The sequence below is a fragment of the Tyto alba genome, unplaced genomic scaffold (assembly GCF_018691265.1).
Source record: "Tyto alba isolate M040663 unplaced genomic scaffold, T.alba_DEE_v4.0 Super-Scaffold_18, whole genome shotgun sequence".
NCBI classification, from domain to species: Eukaryota; Metazoa; Chordata; class Aves; order Strigiformes; family Tytonidae; genus Tyto; species Tyto alba.
In genome coordinates, this window is record NW_024881280.1 from 23416590 (window position 1) to 23434546 (window position 17957).

General features: G+C 49.2%; 1 protein-coding gene across 1 annotated transcript; it reads left to right on the forward strand.

The window, feature by feature from the left end:
• The first annotated feature begins 3 nt into the window (after positions 1 to 3).
• On the forward strand, positions 4 to 17713 carry DLST (dihydrolipoamide S-succinyltransferase). The gene is made up of 15 exons (XM_042790808.1): positions 4 to 145; positions 4720 to 4753; positions 6077 to 6125; positions 7188 to 7243; positions 7606 to 7680; positions 8049 to 8104; positions 8817 to 8928; positions 9416 to 9571; positions 9861 to 9946; positions 10642 to 10739; positions 12602 to 12732; positions 13307 to 13380; positions 14246 to 14329; positions 14873 to 15040; positions 15528 to 17713. Exons 1-15 carry the CDS (start codon positions 77 to 79, stop codon positions 15660 to 15662), a joined length of 1383 nt encoding a protein of 460 aa, XP_042646742.1. The 5' UTR covers positions 4 to 76; the 3' UTR covers positions 15663 to 17713.
• Positions 17714 to 17957: the final 244 nt, after the last annotated feature.

Consider the following 17957-nt stretch of genomic DNA (forward strand, 5'->3'; position numbering starts at 1 on the left):
CGCACTTCCGGCTCCCGCCGGGCCTACTTCCGGTGTCCGCCCTCCGGCTCCTCCCGCCGCCGCCGCCGCCGCCGCGATGCTGCTGCTGTGGCGGTCTCGCTGCCTGGGCCGGGCGCTGGGCCGCTCGCTGCGCGCCCTCCGGCAGGTACTGCCCGCCGCGGGCACCGGGAGGGAGGTGCGAGCGGGCGGGCGGGCTGGCGGGCGGCGGTTGGGCGGGCGAGGCCGGCGGCGCCAAGGGCACCGGGACGCGGCGTCCCCTCCCCTCCCCTTCCCCCCCACCCCCCCTTCCCGCCGCCCCGGGGCGGGGGGGGGGGGCGCGGCGGGCGGCACGGGCGGCGGGGCTCCCCCCGCCCCCCTCCGCCACTCGGGTGGGGCGGCGGCGGCACCGGGCAGAGCTGAGCGATGGCAAAAGCTTTCGAAAACGGCCGCTGTTGGGCTCCGCCGTCCCCGGGCTGGGGCGTTTGGGGGGACACCCCCCAACCCCCCCAATCTCTGCTGGCAGCCCCGTTCTCTTAGCACCCCCCGCCCCGCACCCCGGCCGGGGTCGGCCCGGTGCAGAAACGGCCAATAAAGTGGTGTATGGTTCTTTGCAGAATTCCCGTGTGCCATTTCCAAAGCAGGCGTTGAACCGATGCAGAGGGCAGCCGGCTTAAACCGACCCGGGGGCCGCGCTCAGCCGGCGGGGTCCTGCCCTGGGCTCACTTCTGGCCGCCTCTCCCCTCTAAATAGCGAATGCGCTTAGCTTTGTGTTCTTACGTATATGTGTATGCATGCGTATACATCCAGATACATGCCTGCCTGCAGGAGGAGGAAGATCGCTTCTCTTCCAGATGACTGGCTGAAGCCTTAGAGCGTGAGATTTGATTTTAGCCATCGTGTGAATGTAGGCGAGGAAGTGTTGACAGCTAATTGTGATGTTGGACACGTAACTGTGTCAGGCTTCCCCACGGGCTGTTGTGTGTTAGATGCTTGTCTCTGGGTGCTGCAAACAGGTTTGTGTTAATAAATATGTGTGTATGTATATAAACAGCTTACAACTAACCAGATAGTTATATTTTGTTATATATATATGTAGATAGAAATTATAGTGCACTTTAATTTTTTTTAAAGCAGTATTTTAACAGCATTTAAGCTTTGTCAGCTCTCAGTGGTGCTGTGTAATTATCTAGAACCGGAGAAAGCCAGATAGAGTATTTATACCCTTTATCGAACTTGTCTGGAAATCAGGAGGCTACGGGAGGTTATATCTGAGTACTAGGAGGGGGAGATAATTTTAAATAACCTATTAGATGTACTAGAAAAGTTGAGAAGTCAAGATGATGGTGATAGTTTGACTTCTATTTGAGTAGGGGTGTGGGAAGTAAGCTTTGACAGAGGGAATAATACAGGCTTTTATAGGAGATGGAAAGAAATGCCAGAACTTGGCAAACCTCTAATGGGAGAAGTGAGAACAATAGACGTGTACAAAATTCAGAAGTGTAGGGTTGAGTGGGAGAACAGTGGAGTCAGCAAGAAACAATGAGGGTAAGGAAGGGTTGACTGGATTTTTATGATCTCATCAAAGGGAAAAAGGTCCTGGATTCATATATCAACTAGAAATCATGAATGTGCATCAGTAGCTTGCATCTGAGCATGTAAGACTGTGGGGAAGGGGGCAGCTGTTGAAGGATAACCTGAAAAAGTCCAGGGAAGAGCTAGCCTGGAAAAGGATGGTTTGATCAGGAGCTGAGTTCAGTGCTTTGAGAATCAAGTCCTATTTGTCTGGGGAAGAGTTTGTAAAGAACTTTCTTCCCTGTTTGATCCTCCCCACATGCCGGAGGAGTTCTCAGCCTGTCGTCTTAGTGACAGTATCCTTCACCACTCAGCATTGTTATCTCCATCCCATCTTAGCGTCTGCCCTGCCATGCTATATATAATTGTGTTAAAATCCGTGAAAGACATGCAGTGGGGTTTTTGTGTGTAGCAGTGGTTTGCGCTCATCCTTGTTGTTAAAGCAGCGGCTTCTTTGCTTTGAAGAAGCCGGGGCTGGAGAACCGATTGCTGCTTTGCCTGTCATCAGAGCTGCCTAGCACTGGGCTTCTGTTTTGCCTCTGTTGAAGTTAACTGTTCCCTTCAGTTCATACCCTTACCTGAACTGGTTCCTGTTTGCACTGTTGGTGAAGAAATCCATAGGTATACAGGTTGTTGCTTTAGCTGAGGCATTCCATTATTTATTTCAGTGTGTAGTGACCTACTGGAAGGTGACAGCTCCTTGAAAGGTGTGGCCTGGGATGCTATGTGCCATTTTGACATAGTAACAGTTATAAAAACAATTCTGAGAAGTCATGTGAAACATGGGGGAAAAATTAATCACTTGGTACGTGAGTCACTAGTTAATTAGACCAAGACATATTTCTCCGAGTAAAGGCTGTCTTTTTAAAGGGATCCAAAGTGCTAATGCCAGCTAGCAAAACCTAAATGTTTCCACCTTCACTGAAGAAGCTCCAATATCAGGCAGTGGGCAGGTTTAGCCAGGTGATACCAGGAAGAAATCACAGGGATTCCTTCAGGTAAAAAGGAAACAGCCCTGTCAGGCATCTCTCGGAGCTGCCACATGCATCTCTGAAGTACTGTAGTTAAGAAATGGACACACAGCAGTTCTGCAGAACACAAGACAGAGGAATTTCATTATCTTTTATTAGTGGCTTCCTCATCACATTAGAGCTCTTTCTGTCATTTCTTAACCTAAACAACAGAAGGGTAGAGTGATACCACTTTTTTTCTTAATTTTGGAGCAGGTGTGGAACATAGACTTTGCACCTCTCATGGAAGAGAGATGCAGATGTGTTTTCTCACAATGATTTATTTTAGGACAGTCCTTCTAAGCTTTTTTTTTTTTTTTTAACCTTACAGTAAACTGGTCCTGAACAAATAAAATTGGTTGTTTCTGCTTCAGTATGAGGCTGTTCCTCTTTCTTAACAAGTTATTGTCTGGGATGCTAGGAATAACTTTAACCACTTTTTTTTTTTTTTTTTTACAAATCACCCGAGAAAACATTAACAGGCAGAGGGGAGCTCAGGTCACTTGATATTTTATTTGTGATTGACTTCATATGATGTGGGACACTACGGAAGGAGGGAAGAATATGATCAATACAGGAACTAACAAATGTGCTGAGGATAGTGGTGCTTTAGATGCTTGACCAAGTGGAGTTAAGTTGAAGTTTTTTTTACTGATCCCATCTTAGGGCTGGCTCTACCCAAACCAGATCTGAGTGAGCAGGTTGCCAGTGCTGCAGCAAGATTAAGCGCTGTAGCGTTCACGATGACGCTGCAGTCTGTGCAGTGCTCCCTGCCTTCCCTTCCCCAGCCAGACCTGGGGCAGGGGCTCCCGTGGGCCCTGCTGGAAGCTGGTTTTGCAGGACTGCTGCTCCGGGATGGTTGGTCCCTGCAGTGGGCTGACAAGCAGAGTAGCTGCATGGCGCTGTGCTGGAGCTCCTGGGCTCTGCCAGACCCAGGCTGGCTTAGCAGCAAGTCAGCCTGGCTGGCTGCATCCTTGGCACAGCTAATCATAACCCTGTCAGGCTGCCCATCGGTCATTGATTGACCATGCATTAGTATCGGAGAAGCCAAATCCATTAATGAGCTTGAGTAATTAAACTGCCAAGGGGCTGATTCCAGACCTGTTAGTAGTTTTGACAATATGATGTGTTCACTGAATTTTGTACTCTACAGCACTCAGTCGTGTAGACAGCATGACAAGCTTAGGTATCTCTTCGGTCCTTAATGTCTGTGTTGTCTTGTCACACACAGCTCCACAAATTATTTTGATATAAGATCAGTTATATCCCATCCTGCTTGTCCTGGTGAAGCTGAAATCAGAGCTTACATGCAAACTTCCCTTCAGACACTTAAGATGTGAATGAAATCTAATTTTTACCTCTTACCTTAGCTGGGGTGCTTTGAGCTGTTGAGTAGCTGTTGTTCTAAACCAGTCAACTGCATTTTATACATAGTTACCATGATGTTTTTCTATAGCTTTTAAAGGGTTCTCCAGATCTGCAGGTTCGTTGCTAGAGAAATGTGTAATAACAATACGGAAAGTAAATGGCATACCTTGAAATGTCATACTTTTGAGGAATGCTACACTGAGATAGGAGTGCAGTCAGCGATTACATGTATATGAGGTGAAGCATCACCAGAAGGTAGAATTCCTGGCTCACTCAAGGCAGTAGAAATTTTGCCATCAAGGCAAATTCTGGCCTTCTGGAGTTCAAAGGCTCCATAGCCTTAAAACAACAAAAAAAAATGCAAATGCTGCATTCGTGACTGTAGGAGTAAACATCATGGGATGTTTTTTTCATTTTACCCAGTAACTACCCTTGACCTTCTCATTCATAGCGAATTTTAGTGAATGAGTCTTTAGAAATCTGTTTGTTCCTAAAGAGGAAACTATGCATGAGAAGGTCAAACCAGCTGGAGCCACAGCTGAAAACTAAGTGCATTAGGTTTAACATCACTCCACAGGAAAGCATCCTGGAAGGAAACAAAGCAAAGAGAAGGGTGTAGGTGCTCTCACTGCCTCCCTCCCTTGCACACTGCGGGAAAGTAGCATGCCTGCAGTCTGGAGCATGGGAATGGTGGGTCCCGTCTCTGATGCAGGTCTCGTGGGAAAACCAAAGTCCTTCTAGGGTGGGTCTATCTTTTTGCAATACTGATAGTTCCTCTTCTCTCCAACAGGGGAACTGTACTCTGGCAAGATGCTCTCTGTCTGGTGAGTCTTACGCATTTATTTCATTTTGAACGACCTAGACAGAACAGAGCTGATGATGGAAATTAGTAATAGGTTTGATTGGAGTTTATTTCTGTCAATCATGTGATGAAGAAACAGTGAAATGAGCTGTGTTTCCATGTGAGTGCCTCACTTGCCCAAAGTACGTGCTACCCAATCCATTTGGCTCTGGTGAAGATTTCACAGCAGCAGCACTGTGTATTACAAGCACTGCAGTGCCTGAAACACATGCTGTTGCAGAGCCTAGCTCTCTAATAAACTCTGGAAAATGATGAGTGAATGTTAAGTGGCATATCAAATCTAGTATGCCTGTGAACTCCTCTTCAGTGCTTAAACTGGATTCTCCCAGAGCTCTGTTTTTTCTAGCTGTGCTGTGTTTTTATAGCATGACATCACTCACTTCTGGTTCTGCTTTCAGAAACCAGTTAAATCTGCTTACTTTTTCTGGTTTCTAGATTTCCAGTATCAGCTCATTAGTAGGAGATGGTGTCAAAATTGTACTGCTTTTTTTAAAAATCAAATGGGGAAATGGTTCTTCCTTCTGTCATTGTGTAATTGAGATAATTATGTTCTCCTATTGCTAGGCTGGCTCTCTAAGATCAGTCTGGAAAACTGCCCAGTGCCCTGAAAGAGACAAAGGACAGGAGTTCAGTTCGTAATAAAAATTGCAGTGTCAGGGCATGTGAGCAGTGTGGGAAAGGGACAATGGGGTATGTGAAACTGAGAAGCTATGCAAATACCTTCCTGCTGTGAGTTTTGGAAAAGAATTGTTCTTGGGACAGCAGGTGGACAGATAAAAGGGATGATGGCAGCTTGCTACTCTGCACTACACCCTGTTTTTCAATTTTTGCACCTTACCTGTCCATGCGACTGAGGCTTCCTGGCAGTGCCTCTCAGAGGACTGATGCCTTGTTCCTATTAGAAACCCCTTTGTATTGTTGAGGATAACTCAGCAACAATTGAGGTTTTAGCAGTCCTGGAGGTGTCCCTCAGCTGTTTCCTGGTTTTGTTCTTACTGGGGCAGCTGCTGCTTTGTTTGCCCCTTTTCAAAGTTATCCTTATTAGCTTTGAGGTAAGATACAACTTTTTCCCATCTCTGTAAATCTAGGTGAAGACAAGACGACTGTTCTTGGCAAGGCAGGGACAGGTTTGATGGCACTGAGGTGCCCCTATATGGCTATATTCCCCACTTAGTCCCAGGCTTCTTTCAGGGTGAACAGTGGTGTCCTCTGCACTCTTTAACCTGACAGGAACACTTGGGGACTGGGCAACATTTCTGTGGGGTAACACCATTCTCATTCACAGGTGTGGCTGCGAGCCAGGGACCGGTTTACACCAACAGCAGGAAGCTTGTGTAAGTATCCCCAGGAAAGCTCTGATGTGGAGAGGCTGGGACTGCTCTAGCCCTGATAAGTTTTGAGGGCTAGGAGGAAGAATATGGTTGGCGGTCATAAAATCCCTATGCACATCGCAGGAGCGTGGACCTGACCCTAAGAAAATGTAGGTTTTGCGGATCAGGAACTGTGGCACGCTTAAAGAAAATAAGCTTTGTTTGGAACCAGATACTGAGGCAGGGAAGGGACGGGAATGAGGAGGCCTTTTGGTAAATGGATTTCTACACTTTGATTATCTGACTAGAAGTCATGTTTGCTCTATGGTGGCCTCCTGGTAAGGATTTCTGTCAGGAAAAGCGGAGTGGTTCAGAGAGCTGTCGTTCATATGGCAAGGTTTGCAGTGCTGAGGTGGTCTTGTAAAAGTGTATTTGGGGAAATAACCTTAAGAGCGCATCCATAAAAGCCTGAAATGCAGGTCTGTTTGCACCAAGTAGCCTGTGTTAGAAGAAATACTAAAGCATGTTTGCTTCAGGCTTCCAAATGTGGTGTCAGTAGGTATAAAAAAACATCCTTTGGAATGCTTGGGATTGCCAGCTCCCTGTGAAGGGACATGGTGAGAGAGAAATAGCTGTCTCTTAGATGTGTTGCCATAGGCAATTTATGGTGCTTTCTCTTTTTTTGGACCAATCTAGCAACTTTGGTAGAGATATCAGTCCTGATCTGGAAGTAGAAAATGGTTACTGCACTAGTCTTGGGCATAGAGTGGGCTCGTTAGGTCTGCCTTTTATCAGTATTTAAACCACAGGGGTTTTGTTTGATTGTCTCCCTAAATTAAAATTCCATAAATGTCAGTTCTCACTGAGTTTTTGAGAGCACTAGTGATGGTAAGCTGTAATGTTTCCTTTCTGAGTGGGATTGTTGCAGCTTGAACAGTAAGTAGGAGTCCCTTGAAACAAATACATCAGAACAGCTGAGCAGCCTTTCAGATCAGTTAAGCAAATGTAAATTCTGTACTTGAGTGTGGGGCTGGCAGCCTGCAGAGGAACATACTTCTGTGTTCATATTTTTCTCTCTTTCTGCAGAGTAAATAGCTCCAGTGTCTTCACTGTCCGTTACTTCAGAACCACTGCAGTACATAGTAAGTAAAAAGTCAGGAGTCACCAAGATGGCTCTTGTGCTACCTGTTGCTGTCCTGACAACAGCTGAAGCTACCTCTTCATCCTTGGTCTAGGCCCACTGCTGTCCCGCCTCGATGGATGGGTGAGGGTTTATGTCCTGGGGCCTTAAAGATTTTTGTCAGGCATTCCTGTCACAGTGTGGCTTTCGGTCAGATGGGAATTTCTCTTGTGTTTAAATGTTAATCAGTGTTAAAGCAAGGAGAAGGCCAGCATTTGATATCTGTTGACCTACCCCCTCTAGTAGAGTTCTGATGACAAGAATGAAACAATGCTGTAAGTTTGGAGCTCTGAACGTGTTCAAGTGTGTCTGTCTCTCTCACAGGGGATGACGTGGTTACGGTGAACACGCCAGCCTTTGCAGAGTCAGTCACAGAAGGAGATGTCAGGTGGGAGAAAGGTAAGCAGTTGCCTCTTGCCTGAAATTCTGCACTGGACAGCTCAGGGATGGATTGTAGTTCACCCGCTGACAGCCTGCTCTGTGCCGTCCAGTCAGTGACAAATGAGGCAGTTAATTGCGGTTGTCTTAAGGGGTAAGGATTGCAGTTCCTGCCTTGGCACCTCTCTGTCATGGGTGATGCTGGGTGAAGGGTGATGTCTAAACTGGAATCAGGCAGTAGATTGATTGCTTGAGCTAGACTTTTCTTTAGAAGTTGTGGAGAACTGGGGTGAGAAAATTCTGGGTTGGTGGGGAAGACTGCTGTGGGTTAAAAGGGGAGGCTGGAGCACACCTCCCTCCTCACAGTGGTCTTCATATCTATCATTCAGCTGTTGGAGACACAGTGGCAGAAGATGAAGTGGTGTGTGAGATTGAAACAGACAAGGTAGGAGTTTTCTGGACCAAAACTTTTTCTAGTTCTGTAGCAGATGCCCTGTATGGCTCCTCTCCTGCTAAGAGCTCTTAGAGCCTGCAGGCCCTGCCCGTGTCTCCTGCTCCTTTCATGGAGAAAAGCTTTTCTCATCTAGTATGAAAGCTGGCTGTGCCTTCAGTGAGAATCATATGATAACTCTTCCTTCCTCATACATTTGATTAATCATCAGTGATGCTGATGTTTGTTGGAGCTGCAATTCCACTCCTCTTTCCAGCTTCAGTGCTCTAAGCCTTGAAACCTATTTCTGTTTAAACAGAGAAGAAATCTGCAGAGCCATAGGATGTCTTCAGGTTGTTTTAAATTTAGCCTTTAAGTTTACTCACTCCTTAAAGGACTCTTAAGCTTAATGAAGTTCGTACTAAAACTCCCTTCCAAGTTCTGCTTCTAGTGTTGCTGTCAGGAAGATGCTGACAGCCAGTTAATTCTTGATTGTACCCTGGAGCAGGAAGATCAGGCTATATGTTACACTGCCAGCATCTCCTAAAACTTCTAAGTATTGGCACAAAATGCTGGTGGAGGGTGTGAAAACTGGCACAAATGATGCGAGACGGAGCTGCTGCCTGTGCCAAATTACAATGTGTATCTGCACATAGTGGCATCTTCTCTTGGGCACTTGTTCTCCATCCAGTGTTTGGGGGAATTTCACTGATTCTCCTTTTTGCAGACATCAGTGCAAGTTCCAGCCCCAGCAGCTGGAGTGATTGAAGCCCTTCTGGTACCCGATGGTGGCAAAGTGGAAGGGGGGACACCTCTGTTCAAACTCAGGAAAACTGGAGGTAAGTCAGGCATGTATAACTTGCACAGGCCTTCTTGTTTCCACCAATCTTTTTCTGAGGGCATTTTGAGGGATCCTGAGAGAGGTTAGATGTTTCCTCCGTTTGCTTCTGTAGCTGGAAGAAAATACTCCGATTCTTTTGTCCATTAGAAAAGCATAATTTTAGTCCTGAGGGGAGAATTTTCCTCTTGCTCCCTCTGGAGGAGACTACAGCTCTAAGCTAAAATTAGTTGAGAATTCCCCTGATATAACTCCCTTTTCCACCCTCTTCTCTTTAGCATCCAGTCTCCTGCACAGGGAGATCTAGGGTGTCAATAAGACGCTTTCACCGTGGGATCCTCTTGTGGTGGCTCCTATAGGTTCAGTAGTGCTGAGAACATAAAAGCACTCTGCCAGAGGGTTAACTTTTGTCAAGTTGGTTGGACTCGAAGATCCCTGACGGTGTAAGCTGTCAGTTGCCCTTACCATGGTTATTCTTTCTCTTTCAGCTGCTCCTGCCAAGGCCAAACCAGCAGCCGCCCCTCCTCCTCCTGCAGCCCCTGAACCTGTAGCTGCGGCTGCTCCTCCCCGCGCTGCAGCACCAATTCCCACCACAATGCCACCAGTGCCGCCTGTGTCAGCTCAGCCCATCGACAGCAAACCAGGTGAGGCAACAGCCATTTTCTCCTACTTTCAAGCCTCTCTTCTTTGCGGAGAATATGTAAGGTTAAAGACAGCAAACAGTCTGGTGTTTATGGTGAAGGCCTCCCCGCATTATTGCCCTGCGTGCTCCAGACTGGAGAGCTCAGCTATGCCTGGAACCTGCCCAGCCCCAATTCAAGGCTGCTTCCATGCTGTGTTGCTTGAGCAAGAAGCTCAAATGGGCTTTTTACCTCAGGGCATTGCAATCAGGCCCTGGCTTCCCTTTTTGACTGATGTGTTCTTTACCCTCAGTGTCTGCGGTGAAGCCGGCTGCAGCCCCAGCAGCAGCCCCTCCTGGGGAGGCAGTGCCCAGCAAAGGTGCCAGATCAGAGCATAGGGTAAGCTGTGGGAATAGGGGCCTTGCCAGCACTCCTGTTGCTGGGTGACAATCTGTTCTGGCATAAGCCCTGAGCTTTCTGGATGTGTCTGTATCTACCTGTTCACACCCAGCTCAGTGGGGCTGTGACAGATGAGGAAATTCTCTACATGACAGCACCACGTAGGGGTGGGGTGGAAGAAGAGCCAGGTCCGATCTGACACAGTTCTCTTCTAGGCAAAAGTCTTGTCTTGAGCTCTGCTGACTGAGCACAGAAAGCTCAGTGTGACCTGCTTGGTCTCCCCACAAGCCCTCAGGAAAGGGCTGAGGCTGCTGCAGCTGCCTTGTGAATTCTTAAGAGAACATGGTTGAGCAGACTGCTTGCTTAGCAGTCTTGCTCTTCTCACCTTAGCATCAGGCTGAAAACCTATGGATGCTTGGAGGTCCTGAGGAACACACAGATCAGAAGTAGTTATACTGTGATGCGTTTCAGCACTGCTTTTCAAGTGAACCGGGTGTTGAGCTGGGCGGCTCCATAGTGAAATCAACTCCTCAGCCTGTCATGCTCCTCAGGGAAACCTGGAGTGAAAACCTTGTCCCTAGGTATCTATTACTAGTCAACCAGATGGCAAGAATTCGGGCCTTTTGAGTCTCTTGTGTCTTTTGTCCCTTGGATGAACTTGAGGCAGCTTCTGCTTATATCTTTTTAATTTTCAGGTGAAAATGAATAGGATGCGTCAGCGTATCGCTCAGCGGCTGAAGGAGGCTCAGAATACTTGTGCCATGCTGACCACTTTCAATGAGATTGATATGAGGTGAGGAGCAGACCTCTCTTTCCCTTTACAAGTAGAAATAGATGCAGGCAGTCACCTTTAAATAGCAGTCAAGACCTTGCTGCTCCTCTCTGGAGAGATTTGCAACATGTCTTTTGGGACCTCTTTCTTAGGTGTGTAACAGTCTGCACAGCTTCATCAGGGCCATGTTGGTGTTGCAATATGAGGGCTGCACAGCTTCCTAATGGCCTGTCATTCCTCAGGAGTCATCTGCTGCTTGTAAAAGGGGCAGTCTGGTTCCTCATCTGTGTAATTCTTGGCTGAGGACTGGTAGATGTTGGGCAGAAGACCAGGAGTGACTGGTATCACTTGTATAGCGGCTATTAGAAGACAGCAAGACGTAGCATCTGCTTTCTACCACCCCACCAGGTTACTGCTTTTGAAGGTGGGCGTGTTTAGCTTCCAATGAGGTGATTCCCCAGGGCTCATCAGCCTTTCAGGTGAGCATCATGTAGGTCTGGGGCCTTTGCTGTCAGATGGTGCAGCTTTCCAGAGATGGACTAACATCCTTCCCCATCCCCTCTGGGCAGGTGGGGGTCTCCTGTCTCAAGTGCTTGCATGGACTGAATGTACTAATGGCTTTGGAGGGTGGGCAGCTTATGTTACAGTGCATTAAGGGGAAATTGTGCCCAAATCAAATTGCCTTGTGAAATCCTATTCTGCTCCTTAAGACAAAACATGTAAATATTTGGGTCTCGGAACAATAAGGTTGGCAAAACAGTCTTGATTGGAGGGGAAGTGCTGCAGCTTTATCTCCTCTCAGAGGCTTATTGAGGTGTCGCTTTACTCTGGCCTCGGGCTCTCATTGCATGTGGTAATCTGGTTTGGATTGATCGCTGTGAGCTTGACTCGTGAGGACCTGTGCTGGGGCCTCCTGCTTCCCGCGGGGGGTCAGCGCCTGAAAGGAGGAAGCCATAATGAGCCAGTTTCATAGCAAACCTCGTCCTCATTGCTGCAGTCCTTGTGTCTTGGGAGGCACTAATGTCTTTGGGCAGTAATCCTAGCCCTAAACAAGGTTAGACGCAGGAAAACAAACACTCTAAACCGTGGAGACCCCTGCCCCTTGCTGAAACTGTCTCTTCAAAGACTTCAGGTCTCTGGAGGGGGAAGGGATGGACCGCAGAATTCTACCGCATCTGATATTAGCCTGGAATAGGCAGAGCTTGTAGCCACAGCTTGGTTGACTTTTTGTAAATGGCCTCAGTTCTGATAAATAGGAGCAGTGGGGAAACACAATTCGTCGGGTTGAGGGCTGTGGGTGGGCTGGCACCCACTGCCATAGCATCTGGGAAGATTTCTTTCATATTCATACAGCTCCCAAAGCTGGAGAGTTGGGTTCAGAGGCATCGTCATGCTGGCTGGCGCTGGACTCGCACAGTGATTGAAGTCTTTCTCATCGATCACCACTCGCATCTTTTCTGCTCTTGGCATTTCATGTTTTTTCGCCCTTTGAGGGTTGGCCCAGCCATACCTGCAGTTGCTCTCTGTGGTGCCACGCTGGTGCCAGCGCTGGTGTCTCCAGAGAACCAGTGGCTACATCAGGCCGAAGCAGGCAATACGCCATGTGCCATCTTGCTTGGCGGTGTGGGCCGTGCAGGCTAACCCTGTCCTGTTGAGTTTGTGGTCCGGGACCGGTTCCTGTTAGATCCTTTGGCAGCGGCCTTAGAGCCACCTTCAGCTCACTTCAGCTATGACATTTGAAGCGTTTTTCAGCAGACTTGGGGTTTGCCAGTTGGTGGTGGCAGGTTTGCACTCCGTGGAGCTGGCGCTGAGATCTGTTGCAGAGCATTGGAATGGTGTCTTCTTGGACTCCCTGCTGACCAGCGTTACCATGTGTTTTGCAGCAACATCCAGGAGATGAGAGCTGCACACAAGGATCACTTCCTGAAAAAGCACAACCTGAAGCTAGGTTTCATGTCGGCTTTTGTGAAAGCTGCAGCTTTTGCTCTGCAGGACCAGCCCATTGTGAATGCAGGTGAGTGGTGACCTTTGCTGGCGAGTTGCGTGTCTCACCAGTGAACGTGGCAGTGGGAAAAGCGGGTTGCCAAGTCCATCTTAAGGGGGCTAATAGTTTCGAAAGTCAGTCAAATACACAGGAAAAGGGGGACGGTCCTACGCACTGCAGCTGACTTTGCTAATGCCACTCACGTAGGTAGAGGAGAGCTTGCCAGGAGGGGCTGCATTAGGAAGGGGTCGCCAGGAGTGGGGCTGGGGCTGTGTGTATGCAGGGGGCAGAGCCTGTTGGTTGGTGTAACGGTCACTGCTGTAGGTGCAGCGCAGTTCCTGGAGGGTGTCAGAGCTGCTTGCTCCAACCCAAAAGAGGAGAATAACCAAGGGGATGTCTGAGGGGGACTGACCTATCTGGACTGTGTTTCCTTTCTGTCTGTACTAATGTTTCTCCCATGGGTGCAGTGAGGGATTGCTCTTCTCTGGAGTTACGTTTAAGCTAGAGATGAGCAAGTTGTTACAATTTTGTGGCTACTTGTGGCCTGTTGAGCCCTTGATCTTGAGTGCTGCTTGTGTAACACAGTTTTTTTATCTCCTTATAGTGATTGATGACACGACCAAAGAGATTGTGTACAGGGACTATGTGGACATCAGTGTCGCTGTAGCAACTCCCAGGGTAGGTACCTTGGATGCTTTGGCTGTGCTTCCTGCAGCCTTGGGATGGTTGTATACTTTGAGCCAACTCAGCTTTGAGCTCCACTGCCACAGAAACTTACTGATGAGACTGATCTTCTAAATGAGACATCTGATACTTTGTGGACTGCTGAGATGGGTTTCGGGAGAAGTTGGAGAACCAAGAATAGTCTGCTACTGTACTAGGAGGTGCAGTAAGGAGGTCAATATAGATCTGAGTGGTTAATGAGTAGGGCCAAGTTAGGGAAACCCCTTTTTTCATGGACCCATGAGGATGTGGCGCAGACTATAAAAGCTTCGCATGTCCTGTCCTTTGGCTAACCCTGCTGTGCTGTTCCACTCTTTCTGTAAATGACATTGTTGCTTCAAAGAGATATTCCTGTCCAGGGAGAGTATGGGATGGAGATACAGATGTCGAATTAGTTGTTTCTGTTGTGAGGCAGAGGTTTGGCCAGGATTGACGTTCTGTCACTGCTCCCAAAGTCTAGGGGAGGTCCAGCATAAAGGGACTCCACTCTTCTCGCAGAGAGAGAGGTGGCAGCTGAACTCTGCCCAAGTGTCTCGTGCTTTTATGGACGCGGAGCTGGATCCAGACAGACCTGGTTGATTTTACAAGATGGGCTTACAAAGGCAAAGATTATGTCTCACTGACGGTGTCGGCCTTTGATGCATGTCATGCCAGGGTTCCCTGCAGGCTGCCAGGGTGCGAGGCAGCTCTGCCAACCACCTGCTCTGCGCTGAGGAGGCGGCAGGAACGCTGCTGGGCTGAGGCTGGGCTCCTGCCCCGAAACAGTTACCTGTGTGTCGCTGCCATGAATTTGCTGATCATGCGCTTTGTTTCTTCCTAGGGTCTTGTGGTCCCTGTCGTTAGGAATGTTGAAAACATGAACTTTGCTGACATAGAGCTTGCTATCTATGAGTTGGGGGAGAAGGTAAGGAAGGTTTGAGGTTTTTCTGAAAAGGGTTGGGAGAAATGGGAGGAATTGGGGGTGTTGGATAGGCATGAATTGTTTTAGTCCCTCTCTGTTGTCATCTCTGACCTCTAACACACGGAGTCATGCTGTGGGGAGTTACCCAGTTACATCTGTATCTGTGCTCGTGCGCCACAGGACAGGCCTATCTACTTCTTGCCCTTCCAGAAGACCACAAACTATGCATTAGTGACATGATATGTCTTCACCTTTGTCTTCAGAGGCCAAGACTGAACTGCCCCGGGGTCAAAGTCCCTGTGTCTGTCTCCTGCAAAAGCAGGAGTTGGAAGGGAAGGAAAGAGAATCCTTCCCCAAAGCCAGTAAACTTTAAGATCTAAAGACCGGATGCATTTTCAAGTAGCTCGTGCTGGTTTTCAGCTGAGCAGATCAATAAGTGAAGCTCTTGCCATCAGCATTTATTCCTGGAGAGAGTGAACGTCCAGACTCTTGTCGTTTGCCTTCTGTGATCTGTGTGGCTTTCTAAGACCTTACTCTTTCTTCTAGGCACGGAAGAACGAACTGGCCATTGAAGACATGGATGGTGGCACTTTCACAATCAGCAACGGAGGGGTTTTTGGGTCACTCTTTGGGACGCCTATCATTAACCCACCCCAGTCTGCCATCTTGGGCATGCATGCCATCTTCAACAGGCCTGTGGCTGTGGGAGGCAAGGTACATGGAGCTGCGCAGGAGGTTTCAGTGAACAGAGCGGAGGGCTCAGTGGGCTGAGGACCATAGCCCATATGCTTTTTCTAGGGGGTTGGTGTCAACTTCTGAAAGGTGTTAATGTGAATGGGGAGCAGAGACTAACGGATGTAGGGCAGCTCTGCTGGCACTGGTGCTTGCCTGACATGTGCAGAGGGCCTTGTCCTATCTGTGAGAGGGAGAGCTGAGTAATCTGCTTAGGTTTGGGGAGGAACAGGAGGTTGTAGCCTTTGTGGTAGAGAACAGCTTCAGAAATGGACCTAGTCTAGTGTGGTGAGGACCCAGCCTGGGTGAGTGAGTGGGTAGGTAATCCTGCCAGGCAGAACACATCCAGGAGGGCCTGAGCCCTGGATTGAGGACAGGAAAAAGCCACGTCTCCCCCAGATTCACAGGAGGCCATCATGCAAGCAGTAAGGCTGAGCTCACTAATACCTATCTTATTCCTCCCCTTCAGATCGAGGTGCGGCCCATGATGTATGTGGCTCTGACGTATGATCACCGGCTGATTGATGGCAGAGAGGCAGTGACTTTCCTGCGCAAGATCAAGGCAGCGGTAGAGGATCCCCGCGTGCTGCTGCTCAACCTGTAGAGCAGCCACACCCCCACCCAACCCACCCAGGGCAGGGCCACAGCACCAGCAGGGGCAATGCAGGGCATTCAGGAACTGGCAGGGCTCATTCCAGTCTCCCTCCCTCCCTCCGCTGCGATCGGAGCTGTCCCAGAGGGAATTGTGGCGATAGCTCCTACCTCCTTTCCTATCCTGTTTAACGAAGGTTCAATTTCCCATGAGGATTGCTGTGCGGTGGGCCAACCACTGAATGGCACTGCCTTTCCAGAGCCGTCTGTATGGCATCCTCTCCCTCACAGCACCAAACTCACCTCTAGCTTGTCCTATACCACTGGAAACTGCTTGCTGCTGCTGTGCTAGGGTACCCTTCCCCGCCGCTCCGAGGCAGGTTCAGCTTTATTTCCTAGCACCAAGGTTCCTGAGAGGGAGAGGAGAGGAAAGGCTACTGTTCTGTCCCTGTTTTGCTTGAAAATATTTCACACTCGTCTGCCTTGCAGGGGCAGTCTGGGGACCCCAGGCTGCTTGCAGCAGAGTTTTTGATCAGAGCAGGGCTCGAGGCAGGTGTCTTGCCTCTGGCGGTGCCCCAGTCACACTCCCTCCACAGCCAGGATCGCAGCGGTGGCAGCTCCCCTGCTTTCCCTGGGAGATCGTTTGTTTCTCTCCAGCCTGGTCACCGTGGTGTGAATGTTCATGTCCGGGTGGGCAGAGCCCGTGACCTCTGTGGAGGTAGCACTGTTCCTGGGGGACAACCCTTTCACCATTACATGCCCAACACGGGGGGTAAGAACCAGCCCCCAGCAGCTGTCCTGGAATCGCAGCTCACCGGCGGGGGGTCCGAGTGCTGGCTTCCTGCGTGCGGGGCTCGGCCTGCTACCAGCAGGGAGACAGCTGGGGAGGGCCAGGTCTTTAATGTATATCCCAGCCCAAGGCTGCTGGTTTTGGGGGGAGGGGGGCAGTCCTTAATCTGATAGCGCACACATGTATTGGGGAGTGAGGGGGTTGCTAGTGCCTGCAGAGTCTATTACCCTCTACACAGAACTTGTAACTAAAATATTTAACACAGCGGATTTTAAATGAAATAAAACTGGGCAACAACTGCAAGGTGGGCTGTGTTTGAGGAGGCGAGCAGCAGCTCCTGGGCGAGGACTTGGGCATCAGCAGCATCCCCAGTGATCTGTTATCTGGTGGTGAGAGAAAAGAGGGAACGGGAGCTGGGCCCATCGCTGGTGGTAGTAAATTGAGGCTTCCCTGGCTGTGAACTGTACTGTCCTCAAACCCTCTGGCACAGAATTGGCTCTTCCCAGCAAACATGAGGTTTTCAGGGCTGGCTATCATCCTTTTCTTGGTCTAGCGACAGAACTGTTATGGATGGTGAGGAAATCCCAGTGTTTGCTAAATGGCACGATGGCCAAGAGGGAGACCTGGGACAGGCTTTTATAGCACAGGTGTGGAGCCAGGTTGTTTTTTCCCTGCTGCAAGGGGGGGAAGAGGCTGTTAAGGGCTGCAGAGGGAGAAAGGAGGCAAGATCAAAGAACTGTAAAGCAAAAGCTGTCTGTGGTGCTGAGAGCGTTTCCCCAAGGAGCTGTCCCTATTGGAAACAGTATGAAATTGTTCCTGGATCATGGCAGGGTTTTTCCAGCTCTGACATCAACTTTAGAGAAAGGTTTGCCTTTCCCGACTATGAGTGGAGAGGGCAGCCCCTTGTAAGAGAAAATGATTGCACTCCAGCTGGCATGCTGACGAAAGGGAGAGCAGTTCCTCGTACTGGTTCCTATGGCTTCCTGGCAGCTACAGCCAAACCCCTGCTGTGAGGTCAGCTTTCCTCCGATTGTCCCCAGTTGAGGTAGAAGGTTAGGAGGAGAGGAAAAACCCCTTCCCTCTGCTGCAAAGAGAGGGCAAAGAGTGTAGCTGCTCTCGCACAAATAAATTGAGCGAAATACAGAGTTATGATTAAAAAATGCTGCTATCACCCAGCCCTCTGCTGGTTTAGGATACAGAAGGCACACCTTGACCTGAGCAGGGGCAATGCCTGTATTCTGCCTGGAGCTGCAATAAATGAAGCTTTTGAACCATCCAGGGAGTGAATGTAGAGTCAAGCTCTTGAAATGACGCAGCCTAGCAAACTGCTTTATTTAATCTGCCTTGTTGGGGCTTCCCGTAGGAGTGTTGTGCAGCTGCTGTGCTTGAAGTTTGGGGGGTTTCACCCTCCTGGGTGACACCCATAGCACCGTGTTGCGAGAAGCCGTGCTGTCTGTGGCTTTGGCCACAGGCTTGGTCCTGCTGAACTTCCCCTGAATCACAGGACGAGGAGGCTGG

Excerpts from the sequence above, each read along its gene's own strand:
- DLST (XM_042790808.1), top strand. The coding sequence starts at position 77 with ATGCTGCTGCTGTGGCGGTCTCGCTGCCTGGGCCGGGCGCTGGGCCGC. Across the intron at positions 8,929-9,415 it reads CAAACTCAGGAAAACTGGAG|CTGCTCCTGCCAAGGCCAAA; the intron begins GTAAGTCAGGCA and ends TTTCTCTTTCAG. Across the intron at positions 13,381-14,245 it reads TCGCTGTAGCAACTCCCAGG|GGTCTTGTGGTCCCTGTCGT; the intron begins GTAGGTACCTTG and ends GTTTCTTCCTAG.